The sequence below is a fragment of the Folsomia candida genome, unplaced genomic scaffold (assembly GCF_002217175.1).
Source record: "Folsomia candida strain VU population unplaced genomic scaffold, ASM221717v1 Fcan01_Sc024, whole genome shotgun sequence".
Lineage (NCBI taxonomy): Eukaryota > Metazoa > Arthropoda > Collembola > Entomobryomorpha > Isotomidae > Folsomia > Folsomia candida.
This window is the reverse complement of record NW_019091216.1, coordinates 222,348-247,347: the sequence shown is the minus strand read 5'-3', so window position 1 is coordinate 247,347 and position 25,000 is coordinate 222,348. Positions and strand designations below refer to the sequence as shown.

Below are 25,000 nucleotides of genomic sequence, written 5' to 3'. Positions count from 1 at the left end.
TAGGGCTGTTATCCGCACACCTTAATTGTTTTTCGTAATATCGTAAATTGGAATTTGTATGTAATGAACATTCTTTAAATATTTCAAAATTTTAAATCCGCCGTTAATTTAAAGATCAACAAAGCTAATCCGCACACCTTAATTGCTTTTCGTAATATCGTAAGTTGGAATTTGTAATGAACTTTTTTAAAAAATTGATAACGTTAAATTGATTGATTAAATTAAATTGAGTGATTAAAACAATTTGCGGGTTTACACTTCATTTCACTCAATTCCATAAAGATTCAAATTTTACAGATTTTTTGAATTAATTTTTAATCAAATATAAACGAGGAGAGTTTTAGAAAATTAATATTTGTGAAATAAAGCTTTTTATACAACAGTTTGACGTCGGAGAGTAACATTTTTAAATTTTAAAATTAGTGGTTAATACCACAGATATATCAATCAATCAATCAATTTATTAAATAACATATGGCCTTTGGCCCTCATCATACATAGGAAAATATTGCATTACATTTATAATTTAAGGTATTTCGCTAAAATAATTACATAAGTCGAAAAGTTTAAAAATGTGTACAAAGGTCATTAATATATTTTTGTAGAATTCTGTGTTATTATAATTATCGTTGTACATAGCGTGGAAAGATGTAGACGAACTAGATAAGAATTTGCGTAAGAATTGTTGTACGATAGGTTTAGTTATATTACATTTGAACAATAAGTGGTGAACAGTGGAGCACTCATAACTACATAGTGGGCATTTATCGAATCGAATTCTTTTGTTTGATAACCTTATAGAGAATAGGGACACTCGGAGTTGGGCAATTAGTCTACATGTCGTGATTGGTAAATCCATAGTTAAGTATGGTTCTGGTTGACCGTGATGGAGGAAGATATCAGTGTGTGGGATAAATGTGGAACATTTTAAGCGCGTGATATCACTGGAAGTGGTGTCATTAGTAATTTTCTCTAGTATTCCTTTCAGGGATTTTTGGATGAGTGATGGTAGCTCCTTGATATCCGATAAGAAGATATCTATCCCGGTGTTGTGTTTCTTTAGTAATTCATTGAGTTTTTGCGCCCAGTTGTGTTTTGTGATTGATCTCCTTCCCCAGCGTAGTTGATATCGTATGCATTCACCCAGGAATGAATCCGCCTCTCGATTGAGCAATTTAGCAAGGAATTTTAGGGAATGCTTGATTATTTGTGTGATGATGGGGGTCATGGCAGTCTCGAGCCGAAGGGCGTAACCTGGTGTGCACATTGGAAGATTCAGTAGCTTTTTATAGTATTTATTTTGGAACGTTTCTAACTGTTCTGTAAAATTTAGAGACCAAACTGGAGCTGCGTAAAGTAGAACTGTTTTGACTAGAGCGTTAAATAGTTTTGAGTGGGTGTTGAGGACGGGGACGCGAGCACGACGAGTAATTGCATTTACGTTGGCTACTGCTGCCGTTGCTTTATTTATGAAAGAAAGTTTTTTTTTATAAATTGTTTTTGTTAATAGTTTTAGTAAATGGTTGGCGTCGAATAGAAATATTTGTATTATTTTAAATCAGTAACTACTTAAAAGATCATTAATCTGGGGGAAGTGTATTCGTCTTTAATAATTTAATTAATTTAAATTCTTTCGATGATTTTTGAAAACTGGGGAAAATAAAATTTATAGATAAGCAACAATATGAAAAAACTGCAAATTACAAAATTTTCATACTAGTTTTATACATTCAGTTAAAACTTTAATACATGTACATGGAAATTTATTAAGAGTTATTTTGACTGGAATTGAGGAGTTTTAGAAAATTGATATTTATACAATTATTGGTAAAATGTGCGAGTGAGTATAATAAGGAGTAAGGACGAGGATGAGACTCACTGTAAACTGTAGAATCCGGATTTAAAGGCCAATGGTCAACGTTTCGAACCTTCGTTCTTCTTCAGGACCGGAGGGAGAATTTTTGGTGACTGCTCACGGGAAGAACCAATGTGAGTGTGAAGGAATGGGGATAGGAAGGATGGAAAGGAAGACTGCCAGACCACGTGGGCGTAGCAGTCTAGGCTCAGGTACCTCGGGGTCGCCCAGACACCCGTCGGCAATTAAAAACCGCCCTGAGGGTATATTGAACTCACAAAGATTACTTTAAAAGAAAACTAAAATTGACATTCAAACCAGGAGGTTTGTTGGCCTTGAAATGAAAAATGATTTTATTCTCAAGTGTCAGGCGAGCCTTCTCATCTGAGGGTGCATTTACCAAAGCAGTGATCATGATATCATTCTCACTGTGATTATGGACAAAGTGATCGGAAACAGTAGTGTGAGAATCATTACGAATAGAAAGCAAATGTTCACGAAAGCGATCGGCCAGTTTACGAAGAGTCTGACCAATATATATTACATCAAGGCATTTGTTACAAGTGATAGCGTAAATTAGGCAGGAGCTAGTACAAGTAAAAAGAGACTTAATTTCAAAATTAATCGTTTTAATTTTTAAAGAAGGACGTTTAAGGACATGAGTGCAGGTTTTACACCGTGGGCGATTGCACGGAAAAGTGCCAAAATTAGTAACGTTGCTGATTGGGTCACGAATAGGTTGTAACTTGGATCGTACGAGAAGGTTTTGCAAATTAGGGGCACGGCGATAAGCAACAATAGGTTTAGATGGGAAATTTTTATTACGGGAAAGAATTGAATTGAATAACGATTTAGTTTTTGTAACCACAGAAGTAATTTGAGGAGAATAGCCAACAACCAACGGTAAGACCTCGCCAGCAGATTTATTATTAGGGGTCAATAAATGATCTCGGGACAAGTTTGTGACCTTATTTAGGGCATTATGTAAAAGCTCGGCTGGATAACTACGATTTAGAAAAAATTGGAGCATTTTAGAACTTTGGGTAAAAAAATCGTTATCATCGCTACAGATGCGTTTTAATCGTAGAAACTGTGAAAAGGGAATACTATCTAGAATGTGTTTGGGATGACACGAGTTGTACGGAAGATATGAATGGGAATCAGTGGGCTTATAAAAAATTGAGGTTTTGATTCTAAATGAATCAATGCTAAGTGTAAGATCAAGGAAGGAAACAGAGGTCGGGGACATATTGTTGTCATATTTAAGGAGGGGTGCCAAACTGAGAAAGCATTTAAAAAAGTATGAATTTCGCTTTCAGTGGCTTGAAAGAACATTAAAATATCGTCAATAAAGCGTTTGTATACAAGGGGAAGGGGACCAACATAAATTTCAAAGAATAATTTCTCCTGATACGCAAGAAAAAAACATGCATAGCTTGGACCAACTTTCGTGCCCATAGCCACGCCGGAAGTTTGGGAGTAAAATTCTGAATTGAACTCGAAAGCATTTAAAGTGAGGACTAATTCTAATAAACGTATCAAAACGTGGGAAGGGGGATCGTTTTCAGGTCGGGAGTCAAAAAAGAATTTGGCGGCTGTCAGGCCATCAGCATGGGGAATGACCGTGTAAAGCTGGGTCACATCCGAAGTAACAAGGAAAGTTGAGTTATTATGTGGGTCAAGGGGGAAGGAAAAATCTTTCAGAAAACACAGCAAATCCGTCGTGTCCTTAAGATACGACGGGGTTTGCGCGATAATGGGATGTAAAACGGAGTCAACGAAAGCTGAAATTAAAGAAGTGGGACATGAAACTGTCGACACGATTGGCCGACCGGGGTTACCAACTTTGTGGATTTTAGGTAGTAAATAAAATTGGGAACAGCGAGGGGACTTTTCAATCAAACGTTGAGCTATTAGGGGAAGCTCGCCACTGCCAACATAATCACCGACTGTTTTAGACACTTGTTTTTGATAAATGGGAGTTGGATCGTGGTCAAGTTTACAATAAAATGAAGAATTACTAAGTTGGGAGAGAGCCTCAGCTATGTATAGGTCACGTGACCAAACGACTACTGAGCCACCCTTGTCCGCTTTTCGGATAACAATGTCGTTACGGGAAGTAAGACTATTAATGGCTGAAAGTTCGTTGGATGAGAGGTTAGAATGTTTAGATTTGAAAAAAGAACCGTTGTCGGGAAGGGCGGCTCGACAAGTATTAATAAAATATTCTAATTCAGGGATTTGATTTGGAGGAGGAGTCCAGGCACTCTTTTTGGGGGCGACCGAATTAATAATTAATTCAGAGTTTGACAGACTAGAATCAGGGGACGAGTTGGAGGAGGAAGAACCAAAATAACACTGAAGGCGCAGGCGGCGGAAAAAATGTTCATGGTCTCTGTGCAAATCAAATAAATTAGACTTTTCAGGGGTCGGAGAGAAACTGAGACCACGAGTAAGCAAAGATTTCTCATCTGGCGAAATAATTAAATCGGAGGGAATAGTCACGACGGCTTTATCGGATGAAAAATTGGGGGCGGGTGTCAAAAGGGGTGAAGTTGAGCTAGGAGGACAAATTTTGTTAAACTTGGACTCCTTCCTGCTCAAAAGAACATTAAAATAACGATTATTAAAATACCGGGCAAGATCTACAATTCTACCATAAGTGCTTGGTGAGGCATGTCTCCTCAAATTACCACGAGAGTCATAAATTTGTGAAGAGAGTACGATATTTTGCTCAATTGAATGTTGTAGAGTCAAATCAATTAAAGAAAAAGACGCATTACGTAAACATTTACCTAACAGGTGTTTTTCATTCGCAGTAGGAACGAAACCGGGACTAAATTTTAGTTGAAACCCAATTGGAATGACTTTTTTAGAAAAACAACGACGTAAAAATTGAATATGAGAGGAGAGACGACATTTCTTTAAAAGCAAATTAAAGTAGGACTTTGCGAGTTCAATAATGGAGAAAGGGTAAGAGTTAATTGAACAGAGGAATTTATTGAATATTTGGGATTGGGTGGCCATTGTCGAGAAATTTTGAAAAAAGGGATGCACAAAAATTGAGGATAATAATTGGTAAAATGTGCGAGTGAAATGTGAGTGTGAAGGAATGGGGATAGGAAGGATGGAAAGGAAGACTGCTACGCCCACGTGGTCTGGCAGTCTTCCTTTCCATCCTTCCTATCCCCATTCCTTCACACTCACATTGGTTCTTCCCGTGAGCAGTCACCAAAAATTCTCCCTCCGGTCCTGAAGAAGAACGAAGGTTCGAAACGTTGACCATTGGCCTTTAAATCCGGATTCTACAGTTTACAGTGAGTCTCATCCTCGTCCTTACTCCCTATTTATACAATTATGTTTTCTAGAGTTTCGCGTCGAGGAGAAAGATTTGTAAAGTGATACATCGTAAGGATTTTAAAGATTGAAAAAATTAGTTATTTTTCGTAATTTCGTGAATTAAAATTTTGAATGACTTAAAAAATGGGAAAATTTCTTCACATTCATTAAATTAGAGTATGAAATAAATTCAAATTGCAAGATTGCATAGATTTTTTTGGAGAAATTTTTAATCGAATACAGGAGTAGAGAAAATTGATATTTATGAAAATATTTTTTTTTAGAAAGTTTCATGTCGGAGAGAAATATTTGTAACATTTTAATTAAGTAAGTACCTCAAAGATTAACTCGACAAGGTACTTTATTTTTTTTTAATTTTGTCAAATTTCGTCAAATAATTACAAAAATGTGGAAAATATTGAAAAACTGATAGAATAAATAGATCAAAAATTACAAGATTTTCCTACCCGAGAAAATTCATATTTATGAATTTAATTTTTGTAAAGTTTCACGCCGAAGAGAAATATCTGAAAAAATTTAAATTAACAATTTGACTTGAAGATAATTTGAATTCCGGAATGAAATTGTTTTTTTTTAAATTTCGTAAATTTAAATCTTATTGACACTGTGTAAATAAATGAAAAAGTATAGGATTTTCGTATCCGAGATAATCAATCCATAATTTTACATAATTACACTAAAATGTAAATTTTGCTAATTTTTTGGAGTAATTTTTACTCGAGGAATGAATAGAAAATTGATATTTATGAACTTCAAAGTTTGACGTGGGATAGAAATATTTGTAAAATTTTAAATGCGTTATTACTCCAATGATGATATATGTTTTCATAATTTCGTAAATTAAAATTTTTATGATTTTAAGAATTTTGAAAAAATAAAATTGTAGATGAGCTAAAGTATGAAAATAAATGCAAAATTATAGGATTTTATTACCCGAGGTAATTTTCATATCTAAGATAATTGAAACTTATGAAATTCATTTTTTGTGAAGTTTCACGTCGGAGAGAAATATTTGTAAAATTTTATATCTGCAATTAGTTTAAAGATCGTCGGAACATCATACTTTAATTGCTTTTCGTAATTACGTAAATTGAAATTTGTAATGAATTTTAAGGAAATTTATTGATCGATAAACAACAATATGAGAATATCTGTAAATGAAAAATTACAAAGTTTCGATGCTCAAGAACATGAAAATTTTTGAAATTCATTTTTTGTAAAGTTTCACGTCGGATAGAAATATTTGTAAAATTTTAAATACGCAATCAATTTAAAGATCAAGTAGTCTGATCTTGAATTGTTTTTCATAATTTCTTAACCTTTTCCTTCGTAAGAGAATTCTCAAAAATATCCCGTTGCTGCGGAATAGCAACGCCTCGCAACCACAGGTTGGCGTAGCAATTTTTTAATTACCAAAGCTATATCACGGAGCAAATGTAAATTTTAGTGATATGTTCCATGGATATAATTCCAAAATTATTCAACTTTCTGTGGAGGCATTTCATTTCAAATATGACGTAATCATGGAGACATTTCAGCCCGACCCAGGACTTATGTACCTGTGTTGTCCATCCGTCCGTCTTGCGTCTTGCCCTTCGTGAATCTTATTCTATCAACTTGAAATTTTGGAAAATTAAAAATGGCAAAGTAATAGTAAAAATTTAAAGTCGATAGGATAGATTTACGAGAGTTATTGATAACCAGGCAGGCAGAGACACACCGGACAAAACATGTACATGCATACATACATAGCCCCTGACTCGGGCTAAAAATCGAATTTTTTTCAAAATGCGTAAATCCATGGAAAAAATATTTTTTTCAATGAGAGGAAATATCCTTCGCTACGCAATAAAGTCAGTGACCAGAGGAAAGGATATTTCCTTCTTTCCGTATCTATGCCGAATTTTGAGACAACGGATAAATCCGTTGCTCCGTCGCAACGCCTTAAAAATTAGGATGGAAATATCCTCTGTTCCGTCACAACGCCAAGTTTATGACGACGGATATTTCCATTGTTCCGCAGCAACGTTCGAAATTCGGCGACGGATATATCCATCGTTACGAAGGAAAGGGTTAAATTTAAATTTGAATGATTATTTTCATAAAATAGGAAAAAATAAATGTCTAGAAAAGCAGCAAAAGTATGAAAATAAATGAAAAAGTAAAAAATTTTCATTCCTGATGATATTGAAATTTATGAAATTTATTTCTTGTAAAGTTTCACGTCGGATAGAAATATTTGTAAAATCTTTAATTCATAATTAATTTAAAGGTCTGGCTAATCCTTATACTGTAATTGTTTTTCGTAATTTCGTAAGTAGGAAATTTCGAATAACTTTTTTCGAAAAATGGAGAAAATAAAATGGTGAGAAAAGCATGAAAAATTGCAAAATTTTCATGCAAAACTTTGCTTGAACCAATCTACGACTGCCCCTCACGTTCTTGCGGCTGATTTTGCTACATGGATTCGAGTTGGTCTGACAATAATAAATTTTTGCAGTTCACACTTCCACAGTTTTTGCAAATTGCAATAGTTTGCATAGTGTAAAGATATTTAATTAAATGTAGGAGGAGGAATTTTTTGCAAGGATTCGTATTGTTACTAACTTGTGGAAAAGTTGGTCATCTTGTGTTAGTTGGTAAGTTAAATGTCGTAAAAGTGTGAAGGTTGAAAATTTCAACTTGAAATTTTTGAAATTGGGAAATTAATTTGTAGATTAAGTAAGTTCTAAATTAAAATTTGAAAATGTGTGAATTCTGTGGAATTTACTTGATCATCTTGTTAGTTAGTTAGTCAGTTATGAGTTAATTTCAAGTTAAATGTGGTAGGAGGATTTAATAAGTTGAGGATTGAAATTTCTGAAATTTGCAAATTTTTAGAAAAAAGTGCTCAAAATTTGGTAATGAGTGAGATCTGTGGAATTTTAGTTAGTCATCTTGTAAGTTAATTAGTCAGTTAGTTTAAAGGCAAATGCGGTATGAGGATTTGGTAAATTGAAGGTTGAAATTTCTGTGATTTACAAAGTTTTCGTGCAAATTAAAATTTGATAATTTGGAGATTTAGTTAGTCATTTGATTAGTTAACTAGTCAATTAGTTTCTAAGTTAAATACGGTTTAAATTTCTGAAATTAACAAATTTCTCGTTTTAAAATTTCCTCAGAAATGGGCGAATTCCGTGGCTGCCTGATTTGTCTGGAGCCTTGCACGGTGAAGAAATGCGACGTGGAGGTTATCAAGGACAAGGAACCAGAAATTTGCACGGGACACAATGAAGAATTAAATTTAATGTTCATTCTCAAAAAAGTTTTGAACGTTCCGAGCGAATTGATTGCACGGAACTTGATAAAACATGGGAGTCCCTCAGAGTGGGGGATTTCTGTGTGTGGATCGTGTAAACTGACGTATCTTGAAAGGTATGGGTGGTCAGATTTTATAAAAATTTTCAATTTTGTACATTTTTTGGTGGTGGACAATGGAGTTTTTGTAAATTTGAAATATTTGTATTACTGTTTTTTTTATGATTCGTAGAACCAAGATTTTGAATTGGATTTTATGAAATTTTGTGAATGTTTTGATGGCTGAAAGTTTTTGTAATTAGAAAGTTTGACGATCTTTAGAATTACGAGTTTTTGTAAACTTTGAATTCGCGATTTTGTAAATTTCAAAGTTTGTCGATATTTAGAATTTAGGATTTCATGCATTTTTGTAAGTTTTGAATTCGCGATTTTATAAATTATAAAGTTTGACGATGTACCGTGATCTTTTGCAAATTTGGAATTTACGATGGTTTATTGGCCGAAATTCTGTGCAAATTTCGAAGTTTTACGATATTTAGTATAATAATTTTTGTGTAAACTTTAAAAAGTTAATTATTCATATGATTTTTTGGTTATTTGCAGAGCCAAGATTTTGCACGATGAAGCAACAAGTGTGGAAATGGGATTTAAAACGCTCCGAAATCAGGTTGCGGAACATATAAGTAATTCAAAAATCAATGAAGAAGTCGTCCCGGGTGGAACTGTGCCCCCTCCACGACCCCCACCAGTCAAAGGAAGAGGAAAACGGAAAGGGGGAAGTGGTCAACCTAGCCCGGTTTTTAATGAAATAAGGTCATGGGTCGTGCAAAATGGTGAGTTTTTACGGTGGGGAAAATACTTTGGGTTCAAAATGCAGTATTTTGAGCTGGATTCTTCCCAGGGTTTGGATTTCGGGGGCTGTTACACCCTCAAAAAGACGAAAAGAAGGCAACAGGCAGGCGGAAATACAGATTTTGTAAACCTTTTGTGTTTTTATCGCGGTCACGCACGCACAAATGCATGTTTTACATTGATACAAAGTTAATTTCCTTTAAAAAAATGTATTTTAATCCTGAAGACCGAAACCCTACATCTATCGTCAGTTAAGTAATTAAAATTCGCCGTAATATTTTTTGGCGGTGTAAAATTCTTACAAATCTACGTGGAGAAGGCAACAGTCGTACGAAAATACGGGATTTGTGAAGAAATTCAAAGAATCTTTGACGTCTTTGACGACTGTGGTAGTGTGGTCTTCACGTAGATTTGTAAGAATTTTACACCGCCAAAAAATATTACGGCGAATTTTAATTACTTAATTGGCGATAGATGTAAGGTTTCGGTCTTCAGGATTAAAATACATTTTTTTTAAAGGAAATTAACTTTCTATCAATGTTAAAAATGCATTTGTGCGTGCGTGACCGCGATAAAAACACAAAAGGTTTACAAAATCCGTATTTCCGACTGATTGTTGCCTTCTCCACGTTGATTTTCGTCTTTTTGTGGGTGTAACACCCCCGGAAATCCAAACCCTGGGGAGAACGGGGCTCTTATTTTAATAACGTATTTTGCCAGGTCTTAAACTTGTGGGAGGATTAATTTGTAAATTATGATTTCAATTGTAGGCGACGACGAGGCCAAAAAGAATGTCGAAATAATGGTGAAAGCTGCTGGTGGGATTACGGTAACATTCATTAACAAAAAATTATTAATTAATTATGGGGCGAAAATAGTCTGACAATTTACATTTTACTTTAGAACTACGTGGCCCAACTAGATGCCGAAAAGACTTTTAAGACGTTGGGACCCGGGCGAAAACTTACGGATACTTCCGAACCTAAAGCCGGACCTTCGTCGGCAATTTGTGTTTCGAGCAAAGTACAAATCGCAGTAGCTTCATCGTCATGTACAAATACAAATCAGTCATCGTCGGCATCGATGTCATCATCATCGACAGGAAATTTACCGAGTGGAGGAGGAAATCCAAGTCAACCATCTGCCGCGTCCCAGGCCGCCTCCGCCGCTGCGGCGGCTGCTTTGGCAAGATTTGCAAAATCTACGAAGCCTCAAGTAGATTCAAAAGAGCTGTTAGCGTCGCGACAATGCGCATTTATTAAAGGTTTGTTGACATCAAAATGGTTAACGTACGACTATCACTAAAATTGTTAAAATCAACAAATTTTTAATCATTTTTCCGCTCTGGGAACTTATTTTAAAATTCTGGGCGACAAATTTGTAGTCAGTGAGTTGATTAATGGAATGGCGTCGAGTTTTTTAAGCCAGTTTCGACGAGTTCCAATTTTTCTGAAGGCTTCTTAACCTTAAGATTTCCTCTTTCAAAAAGTGTCAAAAACTGGGGTGTGTGTTTTTAAAAAATTGGCAACTCCCTGCTCTTCAAATTTGTCGTTCAGAATTTTTAGATTAAATTCCTAGAGCCGAGAAATGAATAAAAATGTGCCGATTTTGGTAATGAATCGAGTCCCACGCTAATTTTGTGTAAAATATTTATGCTAATTTGCGCATTTTGTAATTTAGAACAAGCCCGTAAAGAATTGGAGGCAGAACAACAGACATCCGAAAACGGTGGAGGAGATTCAACTAATGACAATCAGCCGTGTACTTCCAGTGATGCTGCCGGTAAAAAAGCGGAGAACGGTCACGTAGTCATTGATCCGGCGTGCTATGCAGTTCAAGGAGTGTTCTACCGGTGTCCAGAAATTGGTAGGAAGGAATTATGTGTCAATATTGCTTTGACTTATCTGAATCACAAAAACCACTCGTGTTAAACTACTGGGGAGTCGATAAGCGAGTACCATGCATCAATAATTACCCTATTCGCATCTCATTTTGCCGTACAAATTAAATTGTACAAGTCAATTATTTATTTCAGATTACAAGAAATTTTATGTAATTACAAATGATGTTATTATAAAGAGACGTACAAATTACACAAAGTTTCACCTAATTTGTTTTGTACGTTAAATATTTTGTAATTAAACAAAGTTCTAATATGATTTTGTAATTATGTAAAATATCTTTAAATCTGAAATATTTAAATAGGTAATTCATTTGTGTAATTTGTACGTCAAAATGAAGTGCAAAAATGAAAATATTAAATAGTGGTGGTGGTTGCGGCGGTAAGCTTATCGACTTCAGAGTAACTTGTGGTGGTAGATAAGTCAAACCTATATTTTCAGGACGAATAATAACTAAATATGTCGTATTTTTTTACATTTAGAGTGTCACACACCCGTCTCCAGAGCAGAGATTGATGACAAAATCCGAGAATATTTATTGAAACAGTTAAAAAATAGTGAAGCCGACCAGTACCTAATTCCGTGCCAAATGATTCACTCGTGCAACAAGCCGTTGGAGAGGGTTGGTCAGAAATATGGAAAAAAACTCCTTTGAATTTCCAGGTAGTTAAATATTCCCATTTTTTCTAGGTGACCACCTGTATCGACACGTTATGGAACATATTAAACAAGATAATCCACAATCCGACGGAACTAAAGTATCAACAAATCCGCTGTTTGAGTCAGGCCTTTCAAGAGAAAATTCATCCCGTCTTTGGCGGCGAGATATTTCTGAAGGCTGCCGCCTTCCAGAAAGTATTGCTCCCGAACAAATCCACTTTTAATGAAGAGGAAGAATATTATTGGGAATTTAATCCGGAAGATGATACCACTTTTGGGCCGGAGTTAATGGTAATAAGGCAGAAAATGGAATTATTCTCTACAATGTTTAAAGGAAGACTCATCGTCAAAATCAGCATATTTTTAATCATTTCTCCGCTCTGGGAATTTATTTTAAAATTCTGGACGACAAATTTGTAAAGGAGGGAGTGGCCAATTTTTTTTAGAAATACACACTCCAGATTTTGACACTTTTTGAAGGAGGAGATCTCAAGTTTAAGAAACCTTCAGAAAATTGGAAGAACTCGTCGAAACTGCCCTTAAAAAACTCGATGTCATTTTATTAGTCAACTCACTGACTGTAAATTTGACGTCCAGAATTTTAAAATAAATTCCCAGAGGGGAGAAACGATTACAAATGTACAGATTTTTGGTGATGAGGCATCGAATCCTGGGGCAAATTCGCCCTTAAATTTGACCCAGTTAGCAAATATTACTCGAAAATAATTTTAAAAATTTGTTGGAACGACATTTTGCAAAAAAAAGTGTGTCAAAAATTCAATATTTTTGGAAAAAACACATTTTGATAATATCTCTGAGTAAGAGCCCTCAATATTTGCATACATGTAAAAATTACGTAAATATATAAAAAGTATATAAAAAGTTTTAAGCTGTAATGATGCATTAAATTCGCAAAATCGACAGAAATTACACGATTACAAAATTAATTAAATTTTCAATATTAACAATTTCGTTTAACAGAATAAATACTTTTAAGACTTAAATTCAACTCTGTCCAATTTTTGTTCCAGGTGCTCCGAGACTTGCTCAAAAGTACCGTTCCCATCAAGCCAGAACTGGATAGAAACGTCCAAGTCCTTCGAGCTCAACAGGTCGCGATTAAAAGCGAGCTTCCCGATGAATTTTACACCCTCAGCAAGGAAGAAGTCAAACGTGAACAGCAATTAAAGACTGAAACTGTCGAGCGTGAATTGACCTTGCGGACGAAAGCGATGCGCGACCGTGATGCAACCAGAGAACTGCGGATCTACCGTTTTGGCGTGATGCGAATTCGGTTTCCTGACTCGAAAATTTTGCAGGTTTGTGGTAGACAAACAGGGCTTTCTAATTAATTATCTAATTAAATAGCATATTTAAACCAATTATTAATTACTAATTAACGTTAACTAGTACTACCGAAGCTAATTTTAATTACTAATTAATTAGAAAATCGCTAAAAATCACCAATTAATTGGCCAATGTTGTAATTAATTAGCTAATTAATTGGCTTAATTGGCAACCTGAGTTTAATTACTAATTACAAATTAATTAGACAAAATATTTTCCTTCTAATTATCAATTACTAATTAATTAGAAATGTGAGTAATTAAAAAGCTCTGTTAAGATAAACAAGTTATTTAAAATAACTTTTTTATCCTAAATAATCAGAAGGCAGTTATGTATTTATTTTCAACTTTTTCATTTGATCACGACCGACGGTCGAACATTGTGGGTGTGTTCCTTAACTTTTACGGATGACAAAAATTTCAAATTTTTTTACATATTCACGCAGATTTCTAGGTTTTCAGAAATATAAATATTTCCGCTACTATTTCAAAATACGTAAATCTTTTACATATTTTTCACAAATTTTGTAAATATTTCAAGGGTTAGAGATGATTTTTTTTACTCGAGGAAATTGGACCATAAAAATACAGGATTAAACTCAGAAATGCAAAGTTTATGAAAATATCTATTTTTATGATTTTTTTATTATTAAATATTCTGTAAATGTTTTGGCGTTTTTACATATTTCGTAAATATTTATATTTCAACGATCAGATACGATTTTTTTTACTCGAGGAAATTCAACCATAAAAATACAGGATTAAACTCAGAAATGCAAAGTTTATGAAAATATCTATTTTTATGATTTTTTTAATTAAATATTCTGTAAACATTTTGACGTTTTTCTTCGTAAATACTGTAGATAACCTCCCTGTGAAGATTGCAAGTTTATTTCACCATTTTTTGTTTGTTATTCTTTTCAGGGAACTTTCAGCGCATCAGATAAGCTCTCCAGCCTATTCAAGTTTGTCAGGAAATACTTAGTGTCTGCCGAACTTGAAGAGTTTGACCTAATTCAACCCGGTGGAGAAACGCTCAACAAGTTCGACATGGAGACGCGACTCTCCGAATTGAAATTGCTGCCTTCGTCGGTGCTCATGTTCAAATTGGAGCACACTCCGGAAGCCCTCATGTCTGGCGAAGTTTCCTATCTCAATCCAGATCTGCTCATGAAATGGGAGATGTTGTAACAATAATTATAGAAAAATTCTACAAAAAATAGGAGTAGTTTAGTTAGTTGCTCGATCGAATACATAATTTGCTACCTTTGAATACAAACATTTTCTATGCAAATGAGATAGATAGATATATTTTGATACATATTTACCTACATAAATATTTAATCAGTGGATATTATGTATCGTCCTAAATTTAGTACAAAGTTACAAAAGTATGTACTTTCTATTACCTGGGTGAACTTGGAGGTAGCAATCTTACATATATGTAGTTCTATACATTTGTTTAGTTCAGTGCAAAGGTGGGCAAAATATAAGTACGTTACTATTTATTTTGGGCTCAGTTGTTCCCAGGGTTTGGATTTCCGGGGCTGTTATACCCATAAAAAGACGAAAAGATACGTGGGGAAGGCAATAATCAGTCGAAAATGCAGGTTTTGTGAAGAAATTAACTTTTTATCGCTGTCAAAAACCGTGAAAACGATGTATTTTCACAGTTAATTTCTTCGCAAAACCTGCATTTTCGTGTGACTGTTTCTTTCTCCACGTGGATTTTCGAAGTCTTTTTGTGGGTGTGACAGCCTCGGAAATCTAAACCTTGGGAGGAACAGGGCTCAAAATATTTGCTCTATCTTGCCCACCCTTGTTAAATTGTGCAATTAACTATCCACACACATATATGGCTGCCTATTTAATTCTATTAAAATACGTAAGAAAAAGTTTGCACGTGTTTACAACATGAACTCGTATTGATGAATTGATTGCAAGAGAAAGTTAGTTTTCTCTTGATAAATAGTTGATGAATTAATGATACAATGCTGAAATTATGGGGTTATGTATTTCAATCTGATATAAGAATAAATTCATTCAACCGGAACATTGTTTGTCGTCGTTTGCATATTATTAAATCATGTCCTCACACAATAGGAAAAACACGTTTATTGTCTGCCAGTGACGAAGGAGTGACGACAATTCATGAAATTTAGGCAAGTTCATGGCTAAATTTACTCCCGTTTTTGTAGACATTCAGTTTGTCTTTATGCATGGATGAGCAAAAATGTGGCAAAAAAACTTTCAATTTTTCCCAGTATTTTATTTAGTTTCCGATAATCATTCCGATAAGTTGGCCAATATTTTTGTATTTTACGCAAGTTCACTGGTGGAATTGGTCCGTTTTAGGGTTCAGTTTGTCCTTATTGTGGGATCGCTTTAAGCAAAAATGTGGCCAAAAAACGTGCAATTTTTCCTAGTATAGTGTATCTGTATATCTCATTCCATGATTGTGACATTGCCAAAATGTGGCAAAAACACGTGCAATTTTTCCCCGTGTTTTATTTAGTTTTCCATCAAACAGTGGATTCTTCAGACAAATTGGCCGACGTAGAATTATTTTTTGATCTATATCCCGAATTTGTGCCCGGAATTACAATTTATTTTGAGTCGATATCATTTTCTGGGGAAGATTATGATTTTTTGGACAAATTAATATCCCATTTTTTCTTGGAGAGAGAAATTCCTGTAAAATTGGCAGATTTAGCGTCTCCATTCGTCCAAGTGACGAAAGTGTGGGCCATTTATCACGCCAAGGAGTTAAGTAACCCTCGACTTATCCGAAGAAATGATACGTTCCGTTTCCATCATATGCAACCCGAGCGAAAAACGAACCTAATTTTATACAAGAATTTAACCTTTTTGCACAAATTGACAAAATCCGTGCAAATCGTGGCGCCATTCGGGTTAATGAATCTGTACGAGGATTGCTTTGTGGGGGTAGCGTTGGGGGAAGAAGTGGAATCTGGGGATAGTAAAAGTGTGATGTATGAATCGAATTTGTTTAAGGTGTATCCCAAAATAGGGTTTGACATTGGGGGGGATGAAATCCATAAGTTTTGCTGGTTTCATTGTGACCCTGATAAAGGGTGCAGTATGTGGAAGAAGGTCGCCGATCTGGAGGAAGGGGGGAAAGGATCGAGGTCCAATTTGCATGGGTGAGTTTAGGATATGAACGCGTCAAGTTTTTTTTAGTTATGTTATCAGATTTTTAGAATAACAGGAATGAGAAGGGAAGATCTTGTAGGTCAAAAGGTCATATAACCAGAGGGCGGATTCAAAATATTTCCACGTATTGTCATTCATATTTCTAGATTTTCAGGCACATAAATATTCTCGCTATTATTTGAAAAAGGGACCAAAAACCAAAACCTAACCTAACTCAACCAAAAAAATCTGAAGAATGAAATTCAAAAGTTTCCAAAAATCCTTATTTTTATTATTTTTCGTAACAATTTCATAATTTTGTTTCTAAATATTACTACATATTTCAGCGATTTTTCGTAAATATATATCCGCCTTCTGGCCATAATGTTATATTAATAGTTGGGAATTTTATTGGTTATGACTTTATTTTTTATTTTTTGCCAGGCTGCCAATCCTCGTCGGAAACTCTGACCAAGACGCGGAACACTTTTCTCATTCAGATTTTCCCCTCCACGGCTACGACGACTCTCGCCACACCAACTTTAAGCTAAACTCTGCCGCGTCGCATGCCGTTTACACGTTCGTAAAACGATACAATGGCACCTTATTCTCGTGTAGATGGGGCGTGGGTCAAAACGGGATTCCGAACAGGGGTCCTTGTTCCCGCCGTCGAGATTTCCACCTGGTTTTCAGCCGAAGTCAGCACTCCTTATTTTACTGGTATTTAAACTGGCCGATCGTAATTCGGAAACATTTTTCCGGGGAAGCTTTTACCGCCCAGTTTATCGGAGTTCCAACGCCGGCGACGGGAGGTACGACATTTTTGGAGGCAGAGGTGGGCAAAATATTTTGTAGAAATATTTAGCATTATGCGAGCTTATCCCAGGGTTTGGGGCTGGCATACCCAGTAAAGGATGAAATTTTACGCGAAAATTTAGGTTTTTTAAAGAAATTTAGGTTTTCATTGCTGGTAAAATTAAATTATTTTCCCGATTTTTTTAAAATACAATATTTTGACAGCGATTGAATGTCAGAAAACCAATATTTTCGGGGTCAATTTTGTCTTTTTTCGGGTGTAACAGCCCCGAAAATCTAGACCTTGGGAAGAACGGAGCTCAAAATACTGTATTTTTACAAAATATTTTACCCACCTCTGATTTTTGTAGGCGAAGACGATGAACTTTGTCCTGGTTTATGTCACGTTTGTCGCTCTCATAATTGCGGGAATGTCCTTCCTTTGCGCCAAATATATGAGGAGGATTGATCAGAAAAGGTGGAACTGTTTCCTGTCCTCCTTCTTCCGACCGGTGGTGGCACATCCGGCCAATTTGACCTCTAGTTTAGGTCACGACCTCAAATTTCGAATCTTCTACGTCCCCTGGATAATATTTTGGATGTTGCTGTCCGAAGATTTTAAGGGAATGATTGTCAGCCAGATGACGAAGCCGAGAAAATTGTATTTTCCAGAGGTGGGTAAAATACTTGGTCAAAATTCAGAGTATTTTAAGCTCCGTTCTATCTAGGGTTTAGATTTCCGGAGAGAGTTACAAAGAGACGAAAATCTACTTGGAAAAGGCAAAAATCATGCAAAAATACAGATTTTCTGAAGAAATTAAATTTCTATCAGTGTCAATTTTTTAAAAGTTATGAAAATAGTGTATTTTGACCGGGATAAAAAGTTAATTTCTTCAGAAGTTAGATGTATTTTTGTCAGATTTTGGTCTTCTCGATGTAGATTTTCGTCATTTTGTGGGTCTGGTGCCAGCTAACAGCCCCGGAAATCCAAACCCTGGGGCTCAAAATACGGTCCATTTTGGCCAAGTATTTTACCCACCCCTGACTTTTTCCCCGCAGGATTTCTCCGCCTTAAGTAACTCAAGTTTTCCCACTTTCGCCATTTCGAACCACTCCCAAAGCGTCATCGATTCGCACGAATATCGCTATTTATTAAACAATTCTCGATTTTCCGGACTTCTCGAAACAATCGAGAAACACGCTTGGGAGAAATTCGGATTAATCGGGACGATCCGCGACTCCATGGGGAAAGAAGGGTCGCCAATTTTTGTCGGAAATTCGGGTGAAATTGCCATCGCAAAATTGTACTTTATCCTCGCCCTGGGTCCAGATTCGTATCAGATGTCGAAGCAAATTTTGACCGAAGAAAAAATCTGGATCGTGGTCAACACGCCGTTTGCGGGGGACGTTTTATCAACTTTTGTGGGGTTAACGACCTCCGGAATTACGCAGCATTTAGGGAAGTTGTTCCAACAGAGTGGGTCGGTTCGGTATGTGAAAGAGTATTTTGAGCGGGGGGAATTGCGTGGGGTGAAAAAAAGTGAGGGGGACGGGGGAAGGGGGAAGGGGAAGATGGATTTTGTTAGATTGGCGAATAATTTGGCAGGCAAGATTTTGAAAGTTTTCACAATATTTTGGGCCGGAGTGGAGGCCGCGGGAGGCGTGTTTTTTGTGGAGGGGGTAGTGTTTTATGTGACCTTGAATTATGTCGTGATTGGGGTGGTGGTGATGAGAGGGGGGAGAAAGGTGGGGAGGTTTTGGGGGGGAGTGGGGAAATTTTGTGGCGAATTAGGGAAATTTATGGGGGGACGGGTATCACGTGGGGTTAGGTGGGTTTGGTCGGGTTGGGGGCGGGGCAATAATTCGGATAAGTTATCATCTCTCACACTTAATTCCACGACGTTATTGTCAGTCGAAACAATAAAAGAAGATAAGATAAGAAATAAGATAAGTCAAGTTATCACCGTGGACCAAACATGATAAGAGTAAAAAATTGTAGGATTATTTATGATTTATGTGAGATGAGAATTGCGTCTCGTTTTTTAAGATTCTTTTTTATTATTTGGTGATATCAGACGCTGTTAATTTATTTACTGATTTATTTTCTTATTTATAACAATTCAGGTTGTGTGCAGTTTTTCTCTTATATTTGTAATTAAGATTCTGTTTATAAACGAAGTGATTTCGTAAAAAATTCGTGAATTATTTCTAAAGTAGTTCTGAATATTTATGAAAACTTATAAATACGGAGACAAAAATTTGAATTTTAGAAAAAGTTTACGGAAGTTTGAAAACACATCTACTTCGAAACTTGTGAGATGAAAAAGCCGAAAACGAATAAATAAACCGTTGCAAACGAAATGTAGCAAACGGTTGAAGCGACACGGTCACACGGTCATGGGTCATGGCACGTCAAAACCAGGTTGATTAATGAAATTCCGCCCAAAACTACGTCTAAAAAGGGCGAAATAAAAAATTCGACATTTTTGACCGTTGGCGTCATCACCTTGGCGCCGTGACCTTATGACCTTATGATCTTCGAACTCATCCGTACATAAAAAAAATTAGAAACACGTTGGCCAAAACCTCATGTCGAAATTCGAATCCGTTCTAAACTTATCATGGACACAGATGGACGGACAGACAAGACATAAAGGGATTTCACCTCTTAATATAGTCAGAAAGATAAGGGAAGTTATCACGGTGGAGCTAATGTGATAAGAGTAAAAAGTTGTAGTAATTGTAATTCATGTGAAAATAGTTTTTTTTACAAAAAAAATATTTTCGAATTATTTGTTAATAATTAGACGCCGTTTATTTAATTTATGATTTATTAAATTTTAAATGAAAATCTAGATCGCGTACCATTTTTGTTATAAAGGAAGCGTTTTCTCCAAGAAACATTGGAATTTTTTAAATAAAATGAGGATTTTTTATAAATGATTAAAGCATTTATATTTCTGAAAACCTAAAAATATTGAGGCAAAAATTGTAATTTGAGAAAATAATTTGAGATTTACAAAAGTTTGCTTAAAACTTGTGGGATTAAAAAGTCGAAAATGAATAAATAAGTAGACCACGTTTGATCAATGGCCGCAGAAGTGTGGGGAAAATGTCCCCATGATTATTTGATGTCCTCATCATCTGCCCCCCTTCCAATGGAAATGTCCCCACGGCTTCTGTGGTCTATGCATTTAATAATTTATAATTGAGGTTGAAGAATATTCCATCCTTTTTTTGTTAACGAATAATTAAAATACATAGATTTTATTTTATGGGAGTAAAGACTTACAATAAAATTAATTAAAATTTAATTAATTAATTAATTAATTAATTAATACGCGATAATTTCCGCTATCCAGGCACGATACTTTTCCACCGATGTGAAATGACTGATGGGTTCGGAATCTTGGATTTCTTCGTAGCTCATCACTCCCTAAATTTAATGGGTGGTTAATAAATAATGACATGAACATTATTACGCACCCTGTATTTTGTACCTTTAATGAATATCTGGACCCAAACCGTGTCTTGGTCAGAGTGACGAATGCACCTCCGGTGTCAACTTGTCGGACAGAATTTCCTGGAAATTTTTTTTATGTAATTTGCATATAAAGTTTGCATAAAATGGTTAATTAATTACAATTTCGCAGGTAATTAATTTTTAAATTCAAGCTCTATAATTTTTCTAACAAATCGTTTTACATCCAAATATTGACGAAATAGTGACAAAATTTCAGGGTTGGCCAAGATACTTTGTTTCAAAGATACAAGATACAAGATACAAAATATTTGAACGAAACCTTAAGATACAAGATACTAAATACAAATAAATAGTTACACAAGATACAAAATACAAGATAGATTTTATCTGCTGTAATCCCAGATACAAGATAAAAGATATTTATTTGAAATAATTTTTTCAAGATACAAGATAAATTATTCTGAGCTTGCAAAGAAACATGAAATAACGAAGCACCGCTTGATTTTTTGTATTGAAGCCGAGTAACTTGTTAATAATGATAGAACAGACTCATAACTTGCATTGTAATTTATAATGCAAGTCCTCACCCTCTATTTACAATTTATAAACAAATATGAGGATTTCATCTGTGGTGACCCATGCTGATTTTTTTAAATTATTCTATGGAACTGAAATTATTATTACCAGTATATTCAGTTGAAATTTGGAATAATTGCTCTAATGGTGGTACAAATTAGGAATATAATGCAAATGACAAAATTTGCCAACATGCGAAGGTTTATTTACTGTGGATAAATAAATATTACGACGTTATACAACCGAACCTTGCGTCCGGCTCGGCAAAGCTGTACACTGAGGTTTTTAAATCTTCATAATTCCAAGTTTTAATACTACCAAATATGCAAGTTTCCCGGTTTTTCACTAAAAAAGTATCTTGTATCTTGACTAGTATTTCAAATAAAATACGGTTGAAATAAATTCTCCAGATACAAGATACAAGATACAAAATACTTTTGCGAAACGTTCAGATACAAGATAAAAGATAAGATAAACTCCGTTACACAAGATACAAGATAAAAGATATATCTTGTATCTTGTATCTGATATCTTGTATCTTGTTAAATTATCTTGGCCAACCCTGCAAAATTTACGAATTTTAAATTTTTTGAACATACATTTTTTTCAAATAATAACAGAAATAAAATGAAAGGTTTAATATTTTGAATTTTTCCGGAAATTGATTTTTAGTCTGAATCTCGAATATTTTTGTAATTTTTTAAAAATAAATATAAATAATAGTATAAATATTATTTCAATATTTTATTATTAATTTTAAGTATAAGAAGGTTTAAATACCTAATTAAAATTTCAAAAATTTGAAAATAAATATGTAAAACAGGAGACATATTTAGAAATTAGTACCCTGCTTGTGCCCCACGCATTGGAATTGGGCTGCCGTCGTGACGCCAAAAGTATTCGTGACACATGCCATTTCTGCGACGGAAGGGAAGTTGTGAATGTGGAGACCCGTTTGTGCAAAGGAAATCAGGCTCGAAGGTTCGGAAGGGTTGTTCGGAAGTGCGGCGATTTTCTGTTAGTAATGTTTTTAATTTGCATAAATTTTTTGCACAAATTTTGGCACGCATTTTAAATATTTAGCTCACATTATCGATGCTATACTTATCTAGGAAACAGGCGGGGCGAATCAAGGCACCGAACGGTAAGGGTCGTTTGAGCTTGATGAGGGCGATATCGGCGGATCTGGATTTTCTGTCAAATTCGTCGGGTCTCCAGACGTTGTCAATCTGAATAAAAAGATTCCAAATTTTCATACAAAAACTTAGGAGTCGATGGCGCTTCGCCAAAATCAGCACATTTATAAAGTTTTCTCGCCTTTGGGAATTTGTTTTAAAATTCTGGATGATAAATTTGAAGAGCAGAGAGTTTCCAATTTTAAAAAAATGTGCACTCCAGATTTTGACACTTTTTGAAGGAGAAGATCTCAAGTTTAAGAAGCCTTCAGAAAAATTGGAACTCGTCGAAACTGGGTTAAAGAATTCAACGCCATTCCATTAATCAACTCATCGATGGCAAATTTGTCGTCCAGAATTTTAAAATAAATTCCCAGAGCGAAGAAATGATTTAAAATGTGCTAACAATTTTGGCGATAAGTCATATACGAAAATTCTGGACGACAAGTGGGTGAATTTTTAAAGCCGTTTCGACGAATTCCAAATTTGCTGAAGGTTTTATGAACTCGAAATCTCCTGCTTCAAAAAGTGTCAAAATCTCGAGTGCAAATCTTTAAAAAATTTAGAAAAGAATTTTAATAAAGAAAGAACGTCCAGAATTTTAAAAAATAAATTCCCAAATATTTTAGTATTTACGTCCGTAATGAAGGGTCGATCATGGTTCAAATTTTCCGAGAAATTTTTTCCCACCGCGGCGCCCACAACTTTGAAAGATTTGAGAGACGCGTTGGGCTCAAAGCAGGAGCCGGCAGTGATTAAATATTTTGTCGAAATTATGGTAGCTCCACAAGCAAATTTTATTTTTTGCGTGGAACGATCCAAGTTGAAAAGTAGTGTGTGCCACGGGAGGACGATGGCGTCGTTTTTGGTGAAATTTGTCCCGGAGAAAGTTATCTTTTCATTGATGATGCCACAATCTGCAAAAAAAATCGATGGATTTACGAAAAATGTGAAAATATTTATTTGCAAAAATTGGTGAAAATATTAATTTTCAGAGATTTAAAAAACACGGTATTTATATATGCAAAAAAATTCAAACTATTTACAAAAAATCAGAAAAACATTTATTTTCGGCAGGTATTATTTGAAAATTAATTAACAAATTTATGAAAAATTGACAAAATATTTTTTAAATCGGAAAAATAGGAAAATTTGCATATATATTTTTTAAACTTTTACAATATTTGATGGATTTAGGAAGAAAATGGCAAACTGTTTTCACGAATATTGCAAAAATGAGAGTTTTAGACATTCATTTCCAAAATTAAGTCAGAAATTCGAGCATTTACATATATTTATATCATATTGTTATTATTACTAATTGATTATTTATTCGTAAAATTTTGGTAACGTAATTTTTTTGCCTAATATCTCCGAAACATTGGCAAAGTTTTTTTTTTAAGATATTTACGAAATTTGGATATTTATGAAAAATACGGAATTTAAAACATATTATGGATTAGATTAAAGTCGAAAACAAATAAATCAATCATTAGCAATAATCTGACATAAAAATTAGATCGACGGAATGGTTAGTATAAGGTAGAGTTAATTAATAATTAATTTATAATTGGCTAATAATTGATTAATAATTAATTAGCAACATAAATACTTAATTACAATTAAAATAAATAATAATTAATTACTAATTAATTAATTACCTGGTTCACACTGCATTTTGACGTTTGCGTCACTCCATTTTCCATCTTCGTTGCATTGCTGTTCTAATCGTGACTGGATTTGTGTTGATTTATGGAAGGGTTTGCATTTTGAAATTGCAAACGTTCCTTCCGGAATGAAAGTGCAATTTGCCAAGGCGTTCCTATTCAGGGTGACGTACTCGATTTGGACGCCCTTCATAAAATCAAGGTAAATGTGACAAACTAATGAGGTATTGACAGTTTATGTGATTGGAAATGGTTTATATTTATGAAAAAAAACGATGGAAAAATATATTTCCGAAAAAAATGTGAAAATGTAAATTTCGGAAATTTTGGGCAAATTATTACATATAGGCTTATATTAATATAACTCTATGCATATAGGAGATTCTAATTCATTTTTTTGTAGTGCAATTTTTGTTGCATTTTTTGGTTTAAATTATGGAAATAAGGGTAGAAGAGTTTACTTGTTTTTGAAAACAATAGATGACAAATTTGCAAAATATTGATATTTTGAAACAAAAAAAAATCGTGGAAAAATATTGAACTATATTTCTGAAAAAAATGTCGGGGAATTTTGTTGCCAAATTGTTTAATATTTTTATAATTCATTTTTTATAGTAAATTTTTGTAGTAAATTTTGTTTCGTTTAAATCTTGAAACAAATACTTGAGAAATATTGATAGAGGATTAAGATTAAAAGTATTTTTGAAAAGCTAAGAAGTGAAAATTTTACAAAATAATGATATTTGGGAATCCATTTTTTGAATTTTTTGATGCTCTATTTGGACATAATTTTTGAAAAAATGGTTGACACATTTTCACAAGAAGCACATGTCTTGAATTTTTTGGACCACACTTTAAATTCGAAAATAAATAAATTGT

General features: G+C 34.5%; 2 protein-coding genes and 1 long non-coding RNA gene across 4 annotated transcripts in view; 2 read left to right on the top strand and 1 right to left on the bottom strand.

Moving 5' to 3' along the window:
- The first annotated feature begins 1,905 nt into the window (after window positions 1-1,905).
- On the top strand, window positions 1,906-5,140 carry LOC118438683. The gene is made up of 3 exons (XR_004836990.1): window positions 1,906-1,919; window positions 3,715-3,717; window positions 4,995-5,140. It is a non-coding gene; the product is annotated as an uncharacterized LOC118438683 (long non-coding RNA).
- A 2,538-nt stretch (window positions 5,141-7,678) lies between these two features.
- On the top strand, window positions 7,679-15,324 carry LOC110859110 (UBX domain-containing protein 6). The gene is made up of 10 exons (XM_022107981.2): window positions 7,679-7,854; window positions 8,377-8,629; window positions 9,116-9,345; window positions 10,135-10,193; window positions 10,268-10,628; window positions 11,045-11,230; window positions 11,748-11,887; window positions 11,956-12,216; window positions 12,957-13,244; window positions 14,196-15,324. The coding sequence occupies exons 2-10, from the start codon at window positions 8,379-8,381 to the stop codon at window positions 14,460-14,462; spliced, it is 2,043 nt and encodes a 680-aa protein (XP_021963673.2). The 5' UTR covers window positions 7,679-7,854; window positions 8,377-8,378; the 3' UTR covers window positions 14,463-15,324.
- Window positions 15,325-19,791: 4,467 nt separating this feature from the next.
- The window catches only part of LOC118438690, a 29,389-nt gene continuing 24,180 nt past the window's right edge, over window positions 19,792-25,000 (bottom strand). Inside the window, exons 6-12 of one of the 2 annotated variants that reach the window (XM_035859274.1) lie at window positions 24,116-24,308; window positions 23,091-23,371; window positions 22,368-22,508; window positions 22,126-22,294; window positions 20,720-20,802; window positions 20,512-20,655; window positions 19,792-20,405 (exon numbers count right to left, since the gene is read on the bottom strand). In XM_035859274.1, coding sequence (XP_035715167.1) covers window positions 20,554-20,655; window positions 20,720-20,802; window positions 22,126-22,294; window positions 22,368-22,508; window positions 23,091-23,371; window positions 24,116-24,308 — 969 coding nt within the window. In that variant the 3' untranslated portion in view covers window positions 19,792-20,405; window positions 20,512-20,553. Of the gene's footprint in view, window positions 20,406-20,447; window positions 20,656-20,719; window positions 20,803-22,125; window positions 22,295-22,367; window positions 22,509-23,090; window positions 23,372-24,115; window positions 24,309-25,000 lie in introns of those variants that run through there. The other variant, XM_035859273.1, reaches the window with a different exon arrangement.